At 35.1% G+C, this 18,290-nt stretch overlaps 1 protein-coding gene across 14 annotated transcripts in view; it reads left to right on the top strand.

Moving 5' to 3' along the window:
- Window positions 1-16,550, top strand: part of ADD3 (adducin 3) — a 96,819-nt gene extending 80,269 nt beyond the window's left edge. For 7 of the 14 annotated variants that reach the window (XM_087964571.1, XM_087964573.1, XM_087964570.1 and 4 more), the window contains 9 exons: window positions 716-859; window positions 945-1,043; window positions 1,799-1,972; window positions 5,738-5,995; window positions 7,203-7,322; window positions 8,753-8,839; window positions 11,041-11,164; window positions 13,138-13,233; window positions 13,975-16,550. In XM_087964571.1, coding sequence (XP_087820697.1) covers window positions 716-859; window positions 945-1,043; window positions 1,799-1,972; window positions 5,738-5,995; window positions 7,203-7,322; window positions 8,753-8,839; window positions 11,041-11,164; window positions 13,138-13,233; window positions 13,975-14,270 — 1,398 coding nt within the window. In that variant the 3' untranslated portion in view covers window positions 14,271-16,550. The remainder of the gene's footprint in view (window positions 1-715; window positions 860-944; window positions 1,044-1,798; window positions 1,973-5,737; window positions 5,996-7,202; window positions 7,323-8,752; window positions 8,840-11,040; window positions 11,165-13,137; window positions 13,234-13,974) is intronic. The other 7 variants (XM_087964578.1, XM_087964580.1, XM_087964581.1 and 4 more) reach the window with 1 other exon arrangement.
- Window positions 16,551-18,290: the final 1,740 nt, after the last annotated feature.

The following is an 18,290-nucleotide window of genomic DNA, read 5'->3' as shown; positions in this document are numbered from 1 at the left end:
CAAACAATTTATACAACACTATAGAGCAGGGGTGTCAAACTCAAGGCCTGCAGACCGGATATGGTCCGCGGGGTGCTTAAATCCGACCCCCTGGAAATATCAAAGGACTAGCCTGTGGTGCCTCTGGCAGCTTAAATGGGCTGCTTGCAGGTCCCCTGCACCTTGTTTCCACCCTCCATGGCTTCCTGCAGAACTCTGCCAGCCGAAAATGGGCTGAAAACTGGCCAAAAACGGAGTCAAAAATGGGCCTAAAAACAGCCGGCAGAGTGCTGCAGGAGGCCATGAAGGGTGAAAATGAAGTGCAGGGGGACACGCATGAACCCCCATGTCCATTTTGGCTGACAGGGTGCTGCACGAGGCATCCATCCTGCATCCCACTGCCCCCCTCCCCCCCGGTCTGCAGAGGAGAACTACAATTCTTATCTGGCCCTTGAAGAAATCCAGTTTGACACCCCTGCTAGAGAGACAAAAACTACTATAAAACATAACTCCAGACCTTGGTATATTTTAGAAATTGAAGATTGGAGTTATTCCTGTATGGTAGTCATTGATAGAAAATCCTCTATAGATGCTCTTAATTCATTGGGTGGGATTTAAAGGAGTTGTAGAATACTTGAAGGATATCATTGCACACTTCATATTGGCAAATATAAATATTTGTATGTCCATATTTTCAAATTTCTCCCACCATAGAAATCTCAAATGTTTCAAACAGGTTTCTTCCATGAAGTGTGGAATACTTCCCATTTCTCAGGAGGCTCTGATTTTAGGAGATGTTGCATACTATGATTATCATGGATCTTTGGATGACCAGGAAGAAAGAATTGATCTTCAGAAAGTTCTTGGACCAAGCTGTAAGGTATTTCATTCTAATGGTGTTTTGTTTTTGAAAATTTCTACTACTTATGCAGTTTCTACCAGTTACAAGTATCTCTGTTTCTTAGGTATTGGTCTTGAGAAATCATGGAGTAGTAGCACTGGGAGAAACATTAGAAGAGGCCTTTCACTACATCTACAATGTGCAGTTAGCCTGTGAAATACAGGTAAGAAGCAAACCACTTTAAATAGTTTTAAATAGTATATTTAAAAAGTATAAGCAGATAATGTGTGTTTTTAATGGAGTCCTTGATATTACCGTGTTTCTCATATAATAAGGCCGGGTCTTTTTTTTTTTTTTTTTTGAGCCCCCCCAAAAATGGCTAGGCCGTCTTTTCGGGGGTGACTTAATTCCCCCCCCCTTGCATCTTCGGGCGGGCAGCAACGGGTTGGATGTTGACCTCGGCGTTGGTGGGGCACTTCGTATCGGGCTCAACGCAGGCAGTACCATATCCGGGTGTGCAACAAAAGTACTTCCTAACGGCAAGCCCCCCCACCATTCCTCCCATTTCGCGTGTTTTAATATAGGCCTTAATTTGGGGGGAGGGGCTTAATTTCATTTCATGCCTATAAAACATGCTGGGACTTCCTATTGGGGGAGGCCATATTGTTGGAGAAACAGGGTAGGACCAATATTAGGACATAGGAAATTTGTGGCAGTAATGGAAAACTATTTGCAGTATTATATTTGTAATTTATAAATACAAACAGTATATTAAACAATGGAATATAATGGAATTATTATATTATTATTAAGAGACAGGTATAACATAGGCCTTAATCAAGTATTTAGTTGATACCTTTTGTATAAGTTGGATAGCATATCTTTTCCATACTAATATACCTAGAAGAATGCTAAGTTATGTTTTGATTATGGAAAATTCATGAATTCTCTATATTTACTATATCATTTATATCACAGGTACATGCCTTAGCTGCTGGTGGCATAGACAATCTTCTTATCCTAGATTTACAGAAATATAAACCTTTCACACATCAGGTAGCTGCAGCAGCCGGCTTAAGTATGGGCTCTCAGTTCAAGTGGAAAGTTGGCGAGCTAGAGTTTGAAGCACTGATGAGGATGTTAGATAACCTGGTACGTGTAAAAAGACTGATTTCTGGGTTCTCAAATAATTCTTGGAATAAGTGCATCCAGCCAAACCACACATCAAATATTCAAATCCAAGGCCTATGAGAATAGCCAAGTTCTCCTTTTTTTTAAAAAAAAAAAAAAACACCCTTTGGGAACATTATCAGAATGGAAACTACATAAATCCTGAGATGGGGTGAGTAGTTGGCAGTTATCATTCCAGAGTGCAGGTAGTGTATCAAAAAATATCTGCTTCAGGGAACTTGAAGCGCAACAATTCTGTCCCATGTTTTAAATGGATGGAAACCATGGAAGATAGATGATTTCTCAAATAATTTGGCCCCAATACTGTGAAGCAATTTATAGGTGATAACCATGCCTTCCTTTTAAGTGCAAAAGTCACTGGATTATGATCTAAAAAGTTCTTTTGCAATATCTCCACCATGTAAACACTGGCAGCTAAATTCTTAGAAATCCAGAACTTATCAATTCTTTAAAAATGCATTCTGTTTTTATAAAAGTAGGTAACTTTTCTATTTTTCTATCTCCATGAATATGCAACCTGTAGATTGCCATTGTATTTTTAAATTTTTTGAACTGTTTTCATTGTGTTTTCTTAATATCTTTTTCAGTGATTCTTATTTTTTTGTGGGCAAATCATTACATTCTAATCTGTTAGGCACCAATTTTTATATAATATATCCATATCCATTAATTTATCCAAAACTCCTTTATAAAATTCTGTTTTATCTTAATTTCAGGCATAAATTCCTAGCCTCATGTAAATTAGCATCTACCCCAACATACCTACCATAGTCATTAGTCAATATCAGTTCTGTTCATAATTGAGGATTTATATACTAAACAGCTCCATTTGTCTTTCATTCTCAATAAAAGAGAAACTTGTCTAAATTGATATACAGTTGTGCTCATAAGTTTACATACCCTGGCAGAATTCTTGGTCATTTTTCAGAGAATATGAATGATAACACAAAAACTTTTCTTTTACTCATGGTTAGTGGTTGGCTGAAGCCATTTATTATCAATCAACTGTGTTCACTCTTTTTCAATCATAATGACAACAGAAACTATCCAAATGACCCTGATCAAAAGTTTACACACCCCAGTTCTTAATATGTGTATTTAACATCAATCACAGCTTAAAGTCTTTTGTGGTATGTGTGGATGAGGCTCTTTATCTTCTCAGATGGTAAAGCTGCCCATTCTTCCTGGCAAAAAGCCTCTAGTTCCTGTAAATTCTTGGGCTGTCTTGCATGAACTGAACATTTGAGATCTTTCTAGCGTGGTTCAATGATATTGAGGTTGGGAGACTGAGATGGCCACTCCAGAACCTTCACTTTATTCTGCTGTAGCCAATGACAGGCTGACTCGGCCTTGTGTTTAGAATCATTGTCATGTTGGGATGTACGTTCCATGTGCAGCTTCTGGGCTGATGAATGCAAATTTTCCTCCAGTATCTTTTGATAACATACTGCATTCATCTTGCTATCAATTCTGACCAAATTTCCTGTGCCTTTGTAGCTCACACATCTCCAAAACATCAGCGATCCACCTCCATGTTTCACAGTAGGAATGGCATAATTTTCATCATAGGCCTTGTTGACTCCTCTCCAAATGTAGTGTTTATGGTTGTGGCCAAAAAGCTCAATTTTGGTCTCATCACTCCAAATGACTTTGTGCCAGAAGGTTTGAGGCTTGTCTCTGTTTGGTGTATTATAAGCAGGATACTTTGCATTTGCATAATAATAGTTTTCTTCTGGCAACTCGACCTTGCAGCCCATCTTTCATCCAGTGCCTCCTCATTGTGCGTCTTGAAACAGCCATCCCACATGTTTTCAGAGTTCTGTATTATTTATTTGTGAGTTTTTCTTTGCATCCCGAACAATTTTCTTGGCAGTTGTGGCTGAAATTTTAGTTGGTCTACCGGACTGTGGTTTGGTTTCAACAGAACCCCTCATTTTCCACTTTTTGATTAGTATTTGAACACTGCTGATTGGCGTTCTCAATTCCTTGGATATCTTTTTATATCCCTTTCCTGTTTTATACAGTTCAACTACATTTTCCCGCAGATCCTTTGACAATTCTTTTGCTTTCTCCATGACGCAGAAGCCAGAAATGTCAGTGCAGCACTGGATGAAAGATGCATGGGTCTGTCAGGAGTCCAGAAACTCATTGACCTTTTATACACACACACTAATTACAAGCAAACACATCACAGATGAGGATGGTTACCTTTAATAGCCATTCAAATCCCTTTGTGCCAACCTGTGTGCATGTTATCAGGCCAAAATCACCAGGGTATATAAACTTTTGATCAAGGTCATTTGAGTAGTTTCTGTTGTCATTATGATTTAAAAGGAGTAAACACAGTTGATTGATAATAAATGGCTTCAGCCATACACTAACCATGAGTGAAAGAAAAGTTTTTGTGTTATCATTCATATTCTCTGAAAAATGGCCAAGAAATCATAAATTCTGCCAGGGTATATAAACTTATGAGCACAACTGTAAATAAAATATTTTTAATTTTTCTTCTAATATGTATTTCTTGTAAACAAACAATAAACAAATTGTTTTAGTTTTTCAAATAATGAAATAATTTTCTTTTTTCAGGAGCATTTGCTCCATTCATATTCCATCTAAGGCTTTTAAATTTCATCCTTTCAAGAGCTGGTCCATATAAAAAGAACTGTTTCTAAAATTTATCTTCCTATTATTTTTCTTCCTTAGTCAATTTCCACTCATCCTACGTCCGTGATGGCAAACCTATGCCATGCGTGCTGGAAGTGGCAAGTAGAGCCATCTCTCCAGGCACGCCATCCATCGCCCGTTACTCTTCTGAGTTTTGCCACATGCATGCGTGCCAGTCAGCTAGTCTTCACGCATGCAGGAGCACCAGAAACCAGAAGATCAGCTCTCCAGCTGGTCTTTGCGCACACATGCATGTTAGAAACCACGCTGGGAAGCTAAGCTTCCGGTTTCCAGCATTCCTGTGCACCTGCATCAGGGAACTGCTCTTCTGGTTTCTGGCACATGCGCACAGTCCTGTTTCAACACTCAGTGCCTAAAAAGTTAGCCACCACTGTCCTAGATAGTTTTCCCATCTCCTTGCTGTTACTTTTCTTTGCTCGACTCCTATTTCAGATCATTTCATCAATCCTATCTCGCTTCCAAGTTCACCATTGGGTTCTTACAGTCTACTTAAGAATAACTTTGATTTTCTTTCATTATTCCCACCACCCCAATATGATAGGGAAAATTGCTTGGCTAGGAAAGAATGGAGTTCAAACTACTCTTTTGTCTTTTCCATTTATTTTTGGCTAATGTTGATAATGGCATTCCTGGAGAAAAAAAAGGAAGATTGGGTGACTGGAAGCAGTATCATTTCTGTATGTAAACATGAGATAAACTGTATTTAAATGTTCGTGTTTAATTTATTCACTTTATTTAGGTTATTTTTTATGCACAACTTCAAAATGTGTAATGACGTGGGAATGACCTTGGGAAATAGAAAAAAGAACTACAGCCTAAACAATGGGTCTGATAAACAAACTGTCCTAGGAGAAATGAGTGGGGATTCTTTCTAGTTGGGAGAGGGAAAGTAACAGACTAGAAAAGTGCTTTCAGTCTTGCAAGATTCTGTTACTGTAATAAAGGTACTGTTAGTACTTATGTTGCTGCTTGGATTACCTCAAAGGGCTGACAAGAATGTATTTCCTACAATTTTACGAGAGCATTTTCTTCCCACAGGGTTACAGAACAGGCTATGCTTATCGTCAGCCCTTAGTGAGGGAGAAACCCCGACACAAGAGTGATGTTGAAATCCCAGCCACAGTGACAGCATTTTCCTTTGATGATGATTCAATCCCAATTTCCCCTCTGAAATTCCTAGCACAAAAACAGCAGCGGGAGAAGACAAGGTGGCTGAACTCACCAAATACGTATTTGAAAGTGGATGTTCCTGAAGAATCTCGGAATGGAGAAACAAGCCCCAGGACCAAAACAACAGTAGGTAGCACTTATCCAGAGAATTGAAATAGTGTTCCTACCTAGATGAGTCTAGGTAGATTCCTAACTGAAGGCCAGAGTACCTCTGAGCAATAAATATTATTTTAAGGTGAAAGATATAGGGCAAGTCTTGATTCCTGGTGACTTACTCGACATTTCCTTACATCTTCCCCACAACAGTATAGAAGAGGTTAGCCATTGCTTTCTAGGTAACAGCCTTTTTATGTCCTGAAGGTCTCCCATCTGAATACTAACTACATCTGGCCCTGCTTAATATTGTGAGTTCATTCAACATCAACTAGGTGTGGCCAACTTGCTGGACAGTTTTGAAATATGAGGAACCAGGGATCTGTCTTGGTATAAGGCAGTTTCTTGTATTTGTTATCTTGCCTTTTTAGAGAACTATTGGCATGTAATGCAACTATAAATCACCTCAGGACTGAGCTCCTATACAAACAACTGGGCATATGGGCAAGAAAGAAAGAATTTCGTGCAAACCACTGTACCTCTAAATACCACTGAATTAGGTGATTGTCCTTTGTTCAGGGATAAACAAGTATTCAATAATTTCTGCCTATTTTTTATTTAAAAAAATTAATACAAAGGATATTTTTATGCCCTACTGCCCTGGTTCTGTACTTTTTCAATATTGTATAGAGAAATAAATAAAAATATGCTTTATACAGATCAGTTGTAATGCAATGGAAGTATATGATTAGCTCCACCTAGTGGTGGTTGAACAATTCACCCATTTTCATTTTTGTATTTTTTAATTAAGTGTCTTAATAAAGTACTGCTTTAAGGAAAGAACAAAGTTAAGAAGACAGCTATCTAAGGAATGAATTAATAAGTGTACATTTTAGTCTCTCATAAAAAACTGTTCCTGCTTACGTATTATACAAAGCAGCCATATTATTTTAATATCCTAAATTAAATATTTTACAGATGATTAGAATTACCCAAAATAACACTTAAAAAACTTAAGAAAATGCTTATTGATAAAATACTATATGTGCCATCACACTAACCATTTAAGTTTTGGGGTTGAGGTTTATTTTACTTTTACTTTTTTTTACTTTTTTCTTTTTCTTTTTTTAAATAACAAGTTCATTGCTCAGAAATCTCCATGCTTTCTCCAGACATTAAACTGCACTCATTTCCTTTTCCTATTTTCTTAAAATCTCCTCTTTTTTTCCCCTTTTTCCAGTGGATAAAAGCTGAAGATTCCACTAAGATTAGTGGAGGAACTCCAATAAAAATTGAAGATCCAAATCAATTTGTTCCTCTGAATACAAATCCAAGTGATGTGTTGGAAAAGAGAAATAAGGTGTGTTTTGTTTCTTGACCACATTTACTTCTTAATAAGTTGCTACATAGACTTGTTAAATTATCCCGTTTGCCTAGTATTAAATTTTACTACTGGTAGTGCTTCAAAGGTAGCTTGGGGGGCAAGCAGAATACTGTCAGCTCTGAAGCCATATTGGAGCATCTTCACGGTTGCCACAGCAAAGTCGGGTGAAGCTGTGGGAACAAGAGGGGGTAGATAGAGAGCTAGGGATGTGTAGCCAAAGTAAAATTCTTTCTCCTGGGAACCAAGGACATTCTCATCAGGTGCTGGGAAGACATGGACTGAAACCAACTGGAGTTGGGACTGTGACCTGATTGGACCATGTCACGGATATGTGACCAGGGACTTTGGGTTTTAGTTTGGGTGGTGAAGTCTGGTTTTCACCAGCTGTGCCAATATGACATTCCTAATAAATTCATACTTTGAGGAAACTCGAGGCCTCAGATTGCATTGGACTTACTTGGAACCCTGACAAATACTCCATATTACTGCTCTGGGAACCCCTTTTGCTTTGAATTTCTATGTTTCAAGAAAATATAATTGTGTATATAATTGTAATGTTACTCCCTTTTGTTCTGATTTAATATTATGCTGTTTTTGAAGCTTCCTTTGATTTTCAAAGAACAAGACAAGTAGTTTGCACAAAAGACAGTCTGTCATGGTAGCACATTTCTGTTTTGGGTTTTTTTTGCTTCAGTATAGTTAATATAGTCTAGAGTAGCAGTGAGAAATAACTTTTAAAAAAATTTATAAGCGCAAATTGCTGGCTGCTTTTTCTAATGCTTTTTTTGACGTTCATCAAATTCAAGATCCACCCTTGATTGTTCTGCCAAAAACATGATGTTTCACGCAGAGGGTCTGAGAGTGTTTTGTTCAACATCTGGTAGTAATAAAAGAGCTATACTACTATTCCAAAATTGTTGACTGAGTTCAAAAGAGGTTGCTCTCATGCTTTGAAAGGATATCATCCAGATATTAACTTAGACTTTTATCAAGTTTAGATATGCAGGTTTCTCTGGCAAATAAGTTCTGTTTGAATTACTTTTTGTGATCAGGGGAATTATAACAGAGTACTTTTATGCCTAAAATATTTTGTCCAGATTCACAAATGCTCTGTTACCAACAGAAGACAATTTTGCAGTTCTCAAAGGAGAATAGTTAATGGCAAATTGCAGCCGTACAAGAAATTATGGCTAAACATGGTCAAACTGAAAATATCTACTTAATGATGGCAGAAGCTCTGGAGCAAAAGAAATGCAGGAATGATCATTCATTACCACAGAAGTATTGGGAATTTAAATAGATGGAAAGAAAGCCTCATGATATTGAATTTAAAAAGTAATTTCTTAGGAATACAGAAAGCCTTCTGTTGGGACTGGGTATTTAAAAACTTTTGTTTTAATCTCCAGATCCGAGAACAAAATCGATATGATTTAAAGACTGCAGGTCCACAATCTCAATTGCTTGCTGGAATTGTAGTGGATAAAAAACCAACTGTAAGTGTGTCTATTGTTGGGATTTAAAAATACGTTGTTTAATTGTGTTCAGTAGTTAGAATACCAAACATCTACATACGCCTCTTTTTTACTTTGCAATAAAAAACAGAGTGCAAATACTTTAAATAAACATATATACCAATCATGCAATTTCTCTGCAGAATAAGTAATTCTGTACATTTAAAGTTGTTTGGAGGACCAGTCATTTGTCCCAGGATAGGGGCAATAGTTTTTCAGCCTTCATTTTCTTTTATTTTTATAGCGGACAGCAGAATGATATTGACATGGATATTGAATTTTTTTACATTTTATTTGAAGAATACTTTATATTTTATTTATTTTTGCTCTTTAATATGTGTAAGTATATCAAGATATCTTAATTCTTTGATATCCTAGGAAAATTTAAAAAAACAAAACAGAAAATGGGTCAGTTAATACCCAGGAAGTTTTTAGGGCAGAAATAAAGATGTCAGGGACACATACATCTAATTTAGGCCAATATGTTTTAATCCCAAATAGGATTATGTACTTATGTTTTTACCAGTTGTTAAAAGTAGATTTCAGACTTTAAAAAAATCATAACAATGCATAATATCATTTTCTTGATGGGTGGTATCATACAGAGATATGCCTCTATATACTTCCTGTTGGATTTGTACATAAATTTAAACTTGGTTTTTAGACAAAAAAAGGATATTCAATAAAAATTGTCAATAAGGAGAATCACATTTTACTTGATAGAATCCTAAATATTAATTCCTACAGATAACCTCTTCAAATAGCCACAAAGTACCCCTTTCCATTCTATTTTGAATTCTCCTAAAAGTGTGGAAGAAGAAGTGCTTAGAATCTAGATTTCTTTTGACTAGTTTGACTTGGTGTCACACTATATGGTTCTGGCTCAAACCAAAACAAACCTTGAAATCCACTTAACATATTTAGCTGACTTATTCATTTACCTTTTCATAGAAAAAGGCCTTAGTTCACAAAACCAAGTCTCTGGATCAATCTACTGCATTTTCAGTCACCACTGGTTCTTATTTGGATTTTTTCCTACTTTCAGAAAAGGGCTCTTTTCAGTTTCTGAACTATGACAATGATAGAATAAAGTTTAATAAGATTTAATGCTATGTTTTCTGTGGTACAGAAAGGGAATTTATAATGCTGTCTACCAGTCCATGATAAATCCATTACATATAATTTTATGCTATAATATATAAAAGGAGACATAAGAAATATTATATTTATTTCATTTGCCTAGGAACACAAGTTTCTCTCTCTCTCAAAACCTGTGGATTGAAAGGGTACATTTCTGTAAAGGCAATACGGCTAGAGAATGTTTACCTTTATTCCAATACTTAATTAATTAGGTCTGCCTGCCTAGCCAATTTTCTTAATATCTCATGCCAATAACTTCCCTTCTCAATCTCCAATACTGCTTTTCTTCCTCCTCCTCCTCCTCCTCTTGCTGGAAGGACAGAAGGGGAAGTCTGTTTGTATTGTATGGTTATGTGTGAGGTAAATCATCAATATAATCAAATGGGGGATCCCAACATTTGTAAGTGTGTCTTGTTTGAACAACAATTACTTTAATTTGTACTTATTATTCATTAATTTTCCATGGCCATTTTTTGAAATGTGGCTTAGTTTATACCACAGATCACTGTCATGCATGGATATTTACAGGGGATGGTAAATCTCTAGGTGTCAGCTCAAATTAGCAATCATAAATTAATGTGTGGGAGCTATATAACAGTTATATCTGACTTTCTTACACTCAATTGATTAATATAGTCAGTGCCGTTAATACATTTAATTCATGTATGTACCTCTTATAAGAAAGGTGTAGGCTTCTTTAAAAAAAAGTTGGGCTTTCAGTTTGGTATTATAAATAGGTTTTGCCTTAAACTTAGCATGCTATGTTGATTAAAATATTTTCCTTCCAGTTAACATGCCTGTTAACTGATAAAATTCTTTATCGTCATTCTGTCTCATTCTGTTTTCTTATTTTGTGGGATGTTATCCCCACAGCACAAACAGTTGTGAATAGGTGTGTGTGTGTGTGCGCGCACATGTGTGTGTGTTTTATGTGTATGGTTTATATCTAAATATTGTATCAGGTATTACAGTAGCATATAAACGCAGTGAGTAAATAATTGTATAAATAAATTTTGCTTTCCATTTTAACAATTTTTTTCCAGCCCATGCAGTTTGAAGAAGATGAGCATACCCCACCAGCACCTCCTAACCCATTCAGTCATCTCACCGAAAAGGAATTGGAAGAGTATAAGCAGACAATCGAACGCAAACAGCAGGGCACTGAGGGTGGGTGTCGGCTCAAAGTTTCCATCTCCAGGTTAAGCTTTAAAGGGATTAGTTTAAATTCAAAAATCAATATTCAGAATTACTAATTTAATATAAAGACTTTACATTAAATAATATGCACTAATAACTTCCATTTTACCTTTCCTGTATATTTTTATTTGTGTTTAAAATGAATTCTCATTTTTGGATGAGTTATGTGAAATGGACATATAGGCATATGTTATCTTGGGGTAGGTGATTTAGTTAGATTAATAGACAAATATCCACATGATTTATAGTATAAATCAAGAAGTTGAAAATTCCTGGTTTCCAGGATAATCTAATGTGTGTTAAATTATCATATCCTCTTGATAGTGAATTGATAGAAGATACATTTGCAACTGAGCCTATAAGTCACAAAATGTGTTTTAGCAAGAGGTTATTTTCTAACACATGGCATTAAATAGGACTAGACATGTTTGAATGAATAGAATATTTTGTGGGTTTTACAGTTTAGCTGTTCCTACTATCACATTTATTAACAAATATTCATTTGAATTCTCTATGTATATAAAAGATACATGTCCCTCTTTGTTGGGACCTGGTTCCTCCTCCTATATGGGAGTACTTTGCTCTTTTGTTCCTTCAGGCAAGTATCAAATGGACTTTTTTTAAAGGAGACTTTCCTTCCAGGATTTGGAAGAAGGAGTTATCCCTTTTATGTTGTCATCAGTGTAGTCTTGTTTATAGAGAATTAAATTCAGTTTTGATCAATGCAGTTAAAAATCACAAATAACTGTATCATAATAATAACTTTAACTGAAACCTCAGTAATTTACAAACACTTACCGTAAATAATGAAGTCAAATATATTAGTAAACCTATAAATTTATCATATTTAATACCCAGTTCATTGCTTATATCAGTTATATATTAAAAGCAACTGATTCCATTTTTTTTACTTTTACCTTGTTCCTACTGTAAAATATTTCTAGGTGAGATGGCTACCCCACAGTTTATTTTCTCTCAACTCTTGGCAGCTAACTTCTACCTTCTTTAAATTATGATGATGCTTGTATTTAGCTGCTTTCTTGATACAAAGAAGCCTACTACTATTTACTCTATTTAGCCTGACAAAATCAACATTGCCTTTAACACAGCCTTCCCCTTTTTAATTGTCTATTTTTCATTCCCACATTTTTGGAATATTTTTTAGTAATCTTAGGATACATTTAAAACCATTTTCTCTTTCTGAAAACTGGAATAAACATAGATAATGTATCAATTTACATAGGATTATACATGTATAAGTATATATAAGACTGGAAAATGAAAGTATTCATACACTTGTATTGCTTTTGTATATTATATTACTAATATAAAAGCACATAAGTACAATTAAGTACAAAAAAGAAGAAGAATAGTTAGATATTTTTGAACCAGTAAGTTAGTCTTTAAAAGACACCATTCCTGAGCAAAATGGTCTGATAGCTATATGTTCTGTTGCCTGCACTTATAGCAAGCAATCTTCTAACCTACCAATTTCTTATTTTTGAAAGCATAAAGATTCAAAGGTAAAAATCCCTGTATTTTAGCATTTTGTTCACCCATTTTCATTCAAAGCATCTGATAAGGCTCTTTAATAATATGGGCATTACTAATTTACTGTTGTCTCTCACTAGCATTTTCAACACTAACACTGCATATATTGTTTTGACTACTTTAATCACAGTATTGTTACATAAGAAGCTATGTTCTCAGAATACTTTCTTCTAACTATTTGGATTCATCTTTGATATACTGTACATTTAATAATCATAGCTTGGTAATAATATGTTTATAATCTAATTTAGTGTTATAACATTTGCATGATTAGGTCAATATGGCTAAACTGTCGCCTTTTTGTATGTACTAATATGTACTGATTTTGTGTGTGTGTGTGTGTTGTGCTTATTTTAGCATGGCTTTTACTAACTCAGGCTCTTGTCCTACAGATGCTGATCAGGAATTATTCTCAGATGATGGGTCCTCTGTTTCCCAAATTAACTCTCAAACTCAGTCCCCACAAAATGTCCCTGACAAATTAGAAGGTATAATGCAATATCATGTGCGATATTACGACTCAGGAAGGTGTAAATGCTATTTGCCATTACACAATATTGTGAGCCTATAAATCCTTCCATACAGTCTATTTTTTTAATCCCAAAGATCAATCATAGAAAATATAGTCAAACTCTTAATATGTGAAGCCTGATACAATATCCATGTAAATTATTATTTCATTTTGGCCTAATCTCATTCATTTTTCAGAATAGGCCATCTAAAAAGACAAATTTCAGCCATTGGGTTAATTTATGTCCTATCCTTAATTACAGTTTCTGTGTTTGTTTGTTTTTCTTTAAAAAAAAAAAGCTTTGTTCCCTGCATTATGTAGTACAACTTGGTCTACTAATACCAATCTAACATAACAAACAGGTAACAATGCTGCTTAGCAAGGTGTACCTTCTAGTTAGAGGTATATTCTGTATGTCCAATTGTATCTGGAACTTGGTTAAAAACCTGATTCCAGACTCCCAAGGAATATTAATGTTACTTAATGTCACTTTAAAATGAAGCTTTAAGGGGGGAAAAGTAATACAACACAAAAAGTAACACAACATTAAGATAAAAAAAGGAACTGAAGCCCAGAGTACCAAATTTTACAAAGTCCCAATTTTCTGAAATTCCCAATGCAAGATTGTATTTAGCCCTGTTTAGAATATTACACAACCATGTGTTCTATATAACCAATACAAGAAAGAATAAAATATCACTTTTTCCCCCCCTTCCAGAAAATAATGACAATTACCTTCAGGATTCTAACCTCACCTCTTCGGAGCTGCCAGTTGTTGTCATGAATGGCAAAGAAGATGTACATGATGTGGAAGAGGATCTTGCCCAGAGAGTCAGCCAGTTAACCACTAGTACTGTAGAGAATATAGAGATTACAATTAAGACTTCTGAGAAGATTGAAGAAACCCTTTCTCCTGAAGGCTCTCCTTCCAAATCACCATCAAAGAAGAAGAAGAAATTCCGTACTCCATCCTTCCTGAAAAAAAACAAAAAGAAAGAAAAAGTTGAGGCCTGAGGTTTCACTGACACTTTAGTCATACATCTAATCAGTTGTTAAAATGGTCAAGTAGGGTTATGCAAGAAACTGGGCCTTAACCTAAGTACAGAACTGGAAACAATTACATAGAAACTGGGTTTTTAATTAATTAAATGAATTCATTTCTTAATTAGTACAAATAAAATTATTATGAGAATTTTAAGTATTTAGTAGTTCCACCACAAACTAACACTGGTAGTTGGTCCACTATAATACCACAGTAATTTCAAATATCCTTATCTAGCAAGTTACAGATGAAGATTTTTGTTGATTAAAACGTCTTCAGCAATTTCACTATTGAATGATCAAATAGTGTTTGTTTTTAACCTACTGCCACATTATGTAATTAAGTGGTATTTTTTGGATGATCTTGATTTTGTCCCTGTCTCAAAGGGTGGCATCTCTCTAATCACACCCTCACAAGCCTTGGTCATTTTAATTATATAGAGGCACATAATTTTAGAAGGGGAAACTGTAAAAGGAATTGCATTTGGAATTTTACAGACTCTGTGAAGATTACATTCATCAATAATAACTTTTGCCAAATATTCATTTTAGTAAGATAGAATTTTTGAAAACTTTTTTTATTCTATCAGTTGGGGGCAGGGAGAAAGCCCTTATTTTTCAATAAAGGGGATTTTATACACTTAACATAGATAACTTCGTTTAACTATGGCAAAACAGAAAAAATTTTATATGTTGAAATTTTTGTGTACCATTCAATATAAAGTATTATAGGCATGTAAACCAAGCATTTAACAATAGAATGTATTCAAGGATGCTTGGTGTAGAGTATACTTAAATATAATTCATGAATCCAGAACTTCTGACATCAGACATAAAAAGCATAAAAAATTACTGGATTCTATTCTAAATCTTATATTTTTTCTCATAATATTATTGAATGAAAAAAAAATAATCTTGATAACTTATGATCTTCCAGAAGATCAGTTCAAAGTGTGTCCTAGTTTCATTTAGCCTTCCTGAATTATTTCTGCAGACATTTCTGTTGAAATCTCAAGGTAGATAAGAATACAGGTGGCAAGGCTACAGAATGACAAAATCGGCGAATGAAATGTTTATCTCACTAGCCAGCAAAACATCTCTCTTAGTATACTGTAGTACTTGTGACATTCCTGTAGTCACTTTTCTCAGCCTTCTGAAAAGCAAGAAGCCCAGTAACTGGGAGGAGTTTATGTTGCTGGAATGAGGCTGTATTGCCATTTGAGTGCAAGAATATGTAGATCCCATGAAATGACTTTGATGCAGCTGCATTTATGTTGCACTATAAACTGATCACCTGGAAAAGTCCATAACCAAATAAAAGAGATAAAACTGGAAAAGGGAAAGTGAGATGGAAAGATTAAGGGCATGGATAAAAAATGAAGGGTAGTTTGTGGATTATTTTTCATAAAATATATGTCATGGAATTGGGGGGTATTTTTATTAAATTGATGGAACATCTGTTTTATATTTTAAAATTACAATAGAGGTTAATAGGATCATTTAAATCTACATTTTGCCTTCTCAATGAATCTTAGAGCAAATTAGTGCTGATTTGTAAGTGCTGATCCTGCCATTTGTTCTTGCTGGTCGTTTTACTTTGTTTTGAGTTAAACAGAAAAAGAAAACATCTGTAAATACACACTAAACATGAAAATAAACTATGGCTTTTTACATCCATAGACACAAGAGGAAGTACATCTTAAACGTGAATGTTACTTCCATATTACCAGTTGAAATATATTACCATATCTAGATGGTTGAATATGGCCAGGATGTTATTTGGCATGCAAAAACTGAGTATAGCATGTTACAGGGCTGGTGAGCTTTGACTGTGTAAGTGTGGCAATGCAGTGCAGAAGTGAATCTGGAAATGATATTTTAAATATCTCAAAATACTGGAATAGGTGTGTTCTCTTAAAAAATAGTGGGACTATCTAAGTTGCTTAATTTTTTATGTTCTACATTTTTTGTGTTGTGTTACAACATATGTAGAAACAGTAACCTGTGAACTATGCTTTTCATAACTTTAAAATCTATATCTAAATGAATGCAATGCGCATAAATATTTTTTAAAAATACAACCGTGAACTATTTGCACCTTTTTTTGCTAATGCCTCTATTTACTTGCTTTGGCATATGAATGAGCCAGCCAACTCTGTCCTGTGGAAAAAGATATATAAATGTTGTTGGAAATTGCTTATAGATGTAATGCTAATTAATGTTAAATCACAAATAAACAGTATTTTAAGTAAATGAGTGTAAATTATATCTTTTCCATGGCATTCTTCAGCAGAGGAGTATATAATGTGCAGTTCTTAAAATATATAATTGTAACCAGCTAGCTTTTTAAAGTGGAAATTTAGAAAATTATTCAGAAGAATTGCTTCAGATCTTGCCCACGTGTAATACTTCTCTGAATTTCATTAAAACAGCCTTTTTTCAGGTTTCTATGTGAACCTGGGGGGGGGGATGCTATTTTAAGAATTGCATTAATGTTAATGAGTGCATTCTTTGTTGAGGGCAATATGCTGACTCTGTAAACCACTTAGAGAAGGCTGTAAAGCACTGTGAAGCGGTATTTATAAGTCTAAGTACTATTGCTATTCTTTAAAGTTTCTTACATGGAAACCCAAAAAGATTAGGCTGCTTTAATGAATAATAGAGAAATACTACATTTATAGGTAGTTAGAAACATTCCAAATTTGCAGAACTCACAACCTTACTATGCCTAGAAATTTTTATTAATAAATATAATTTCTTTAGAATAAAATCATATAATAGTTAACAGATTACATATTTTGAATTTTAGTTATAACAGGATTGTTTGTGAAAGCTAGAAAAAAGGAAAACATTTTCTTATGTGCTTTTAGTGCAATCCCTACCACAACTGCTTTGACGTAAATTCTTAGCAGACGTTAGCAAATTACAGAGTGCCCTATCAATGTAGTAATAGTAGTAATATTATCACACAGATGCAGTTGTATAATTCAGAGCTATGCAGACCATGACCATAGGGTGGCAGTGGTTCCTGTTTCTAATTTTGATGTATACGGAATTAATCCCTTGAAAGACAATTAGCAAGCTGCTTTCAAAGAAAGTATGTTGAGGGAAGTTCTGTGGGCATCATTCCAGCTGCACTGCAAATAGATGAAAGAGAACAACTGGCTTTTTTTGGATGTCTGTTTGTCGGCTGAGTTAGGAACCCAGAAATGGAATGTTTTCTGTCTTCCTACACCACAGAGATATTTTGCTTGATTTTTAAAATGATACATTAAGTTGGTTTTACTAACTCTGTTAGGTACCCGAATAGAATATTAGCCTCTTATAAGATGATAGAACTGACACAGTTAACATGCTAAACAGCCTCCGTTTTAGGTTTGTATTCAAAATATTGGCATGGAAAATACTAAAACTGAAAAATGCATTGCAGTTCTAATGCAGAATGCATATACATATTTGTGAAATATATCTGCTCCAAAATTATTAGCAGTTAAAACAATTGCTATGTATATTTTGTAAAAGCATTTTTATGTGTGCTTTGACACAATTAAAAACAGCTTTGAAATTAAGTTCATAGATAAATTGGGGCAAACACGGACTGTCATGCCCCTGTTGGAATCTGATTCCGAGGGGGAAGTCAAGCAGTTGATAAGGAGTGGAAGTGTGGCTCCAGTGGCTGTGGAAGAAACTGGGGAATCCAGCTGGGCCTTCAGAAGAAGACCCAGGGCCGCCTCCTCTTCATCCTAGGGCACACAGGGAAGAAAGGAGAAGTGAGCAACGTGAGTTACGGGGGAGAAAAGGGTCTGATTCCCTTCCCTGCAGTTGGGAAAACAGGATTTTAAAAGGGCGTTTGCGCACAGCACCTTGCTGGAAGCAAAGCATGAATTATCTTTCTTTGTCAAGTCTTATCTGGGTTCCGGTGTCCTCCCAACTGTGTTTGTTTCATTATCTTTTGAAGTATGCAATTCCTTATCCTGCCCTGTCTTGTTAATT

The sequence above is a fragment of the Notechis scutatus genome, chromosome 4 (genome assembly GCF_049901735.1).
Source record: "Notechis scutatus isolate UNSWTSFEM ecotype Mainland chromosome 4, rNotScu1.2, whole genome shotgun sequence".
In the NCBI taxonomy this organism is placed as follows: domain Eukaryota; kingdom Metazoa; phylum Chordata; class Lepidosauria; order Squamata; family Elapidae; genus Notechis; species Notechis scutatus.
The sequence above is the reverse complement of the archived record's forward strand: the minus strand, read 5'-3'. Positions and strand labels throughout refer to the sequence as shown.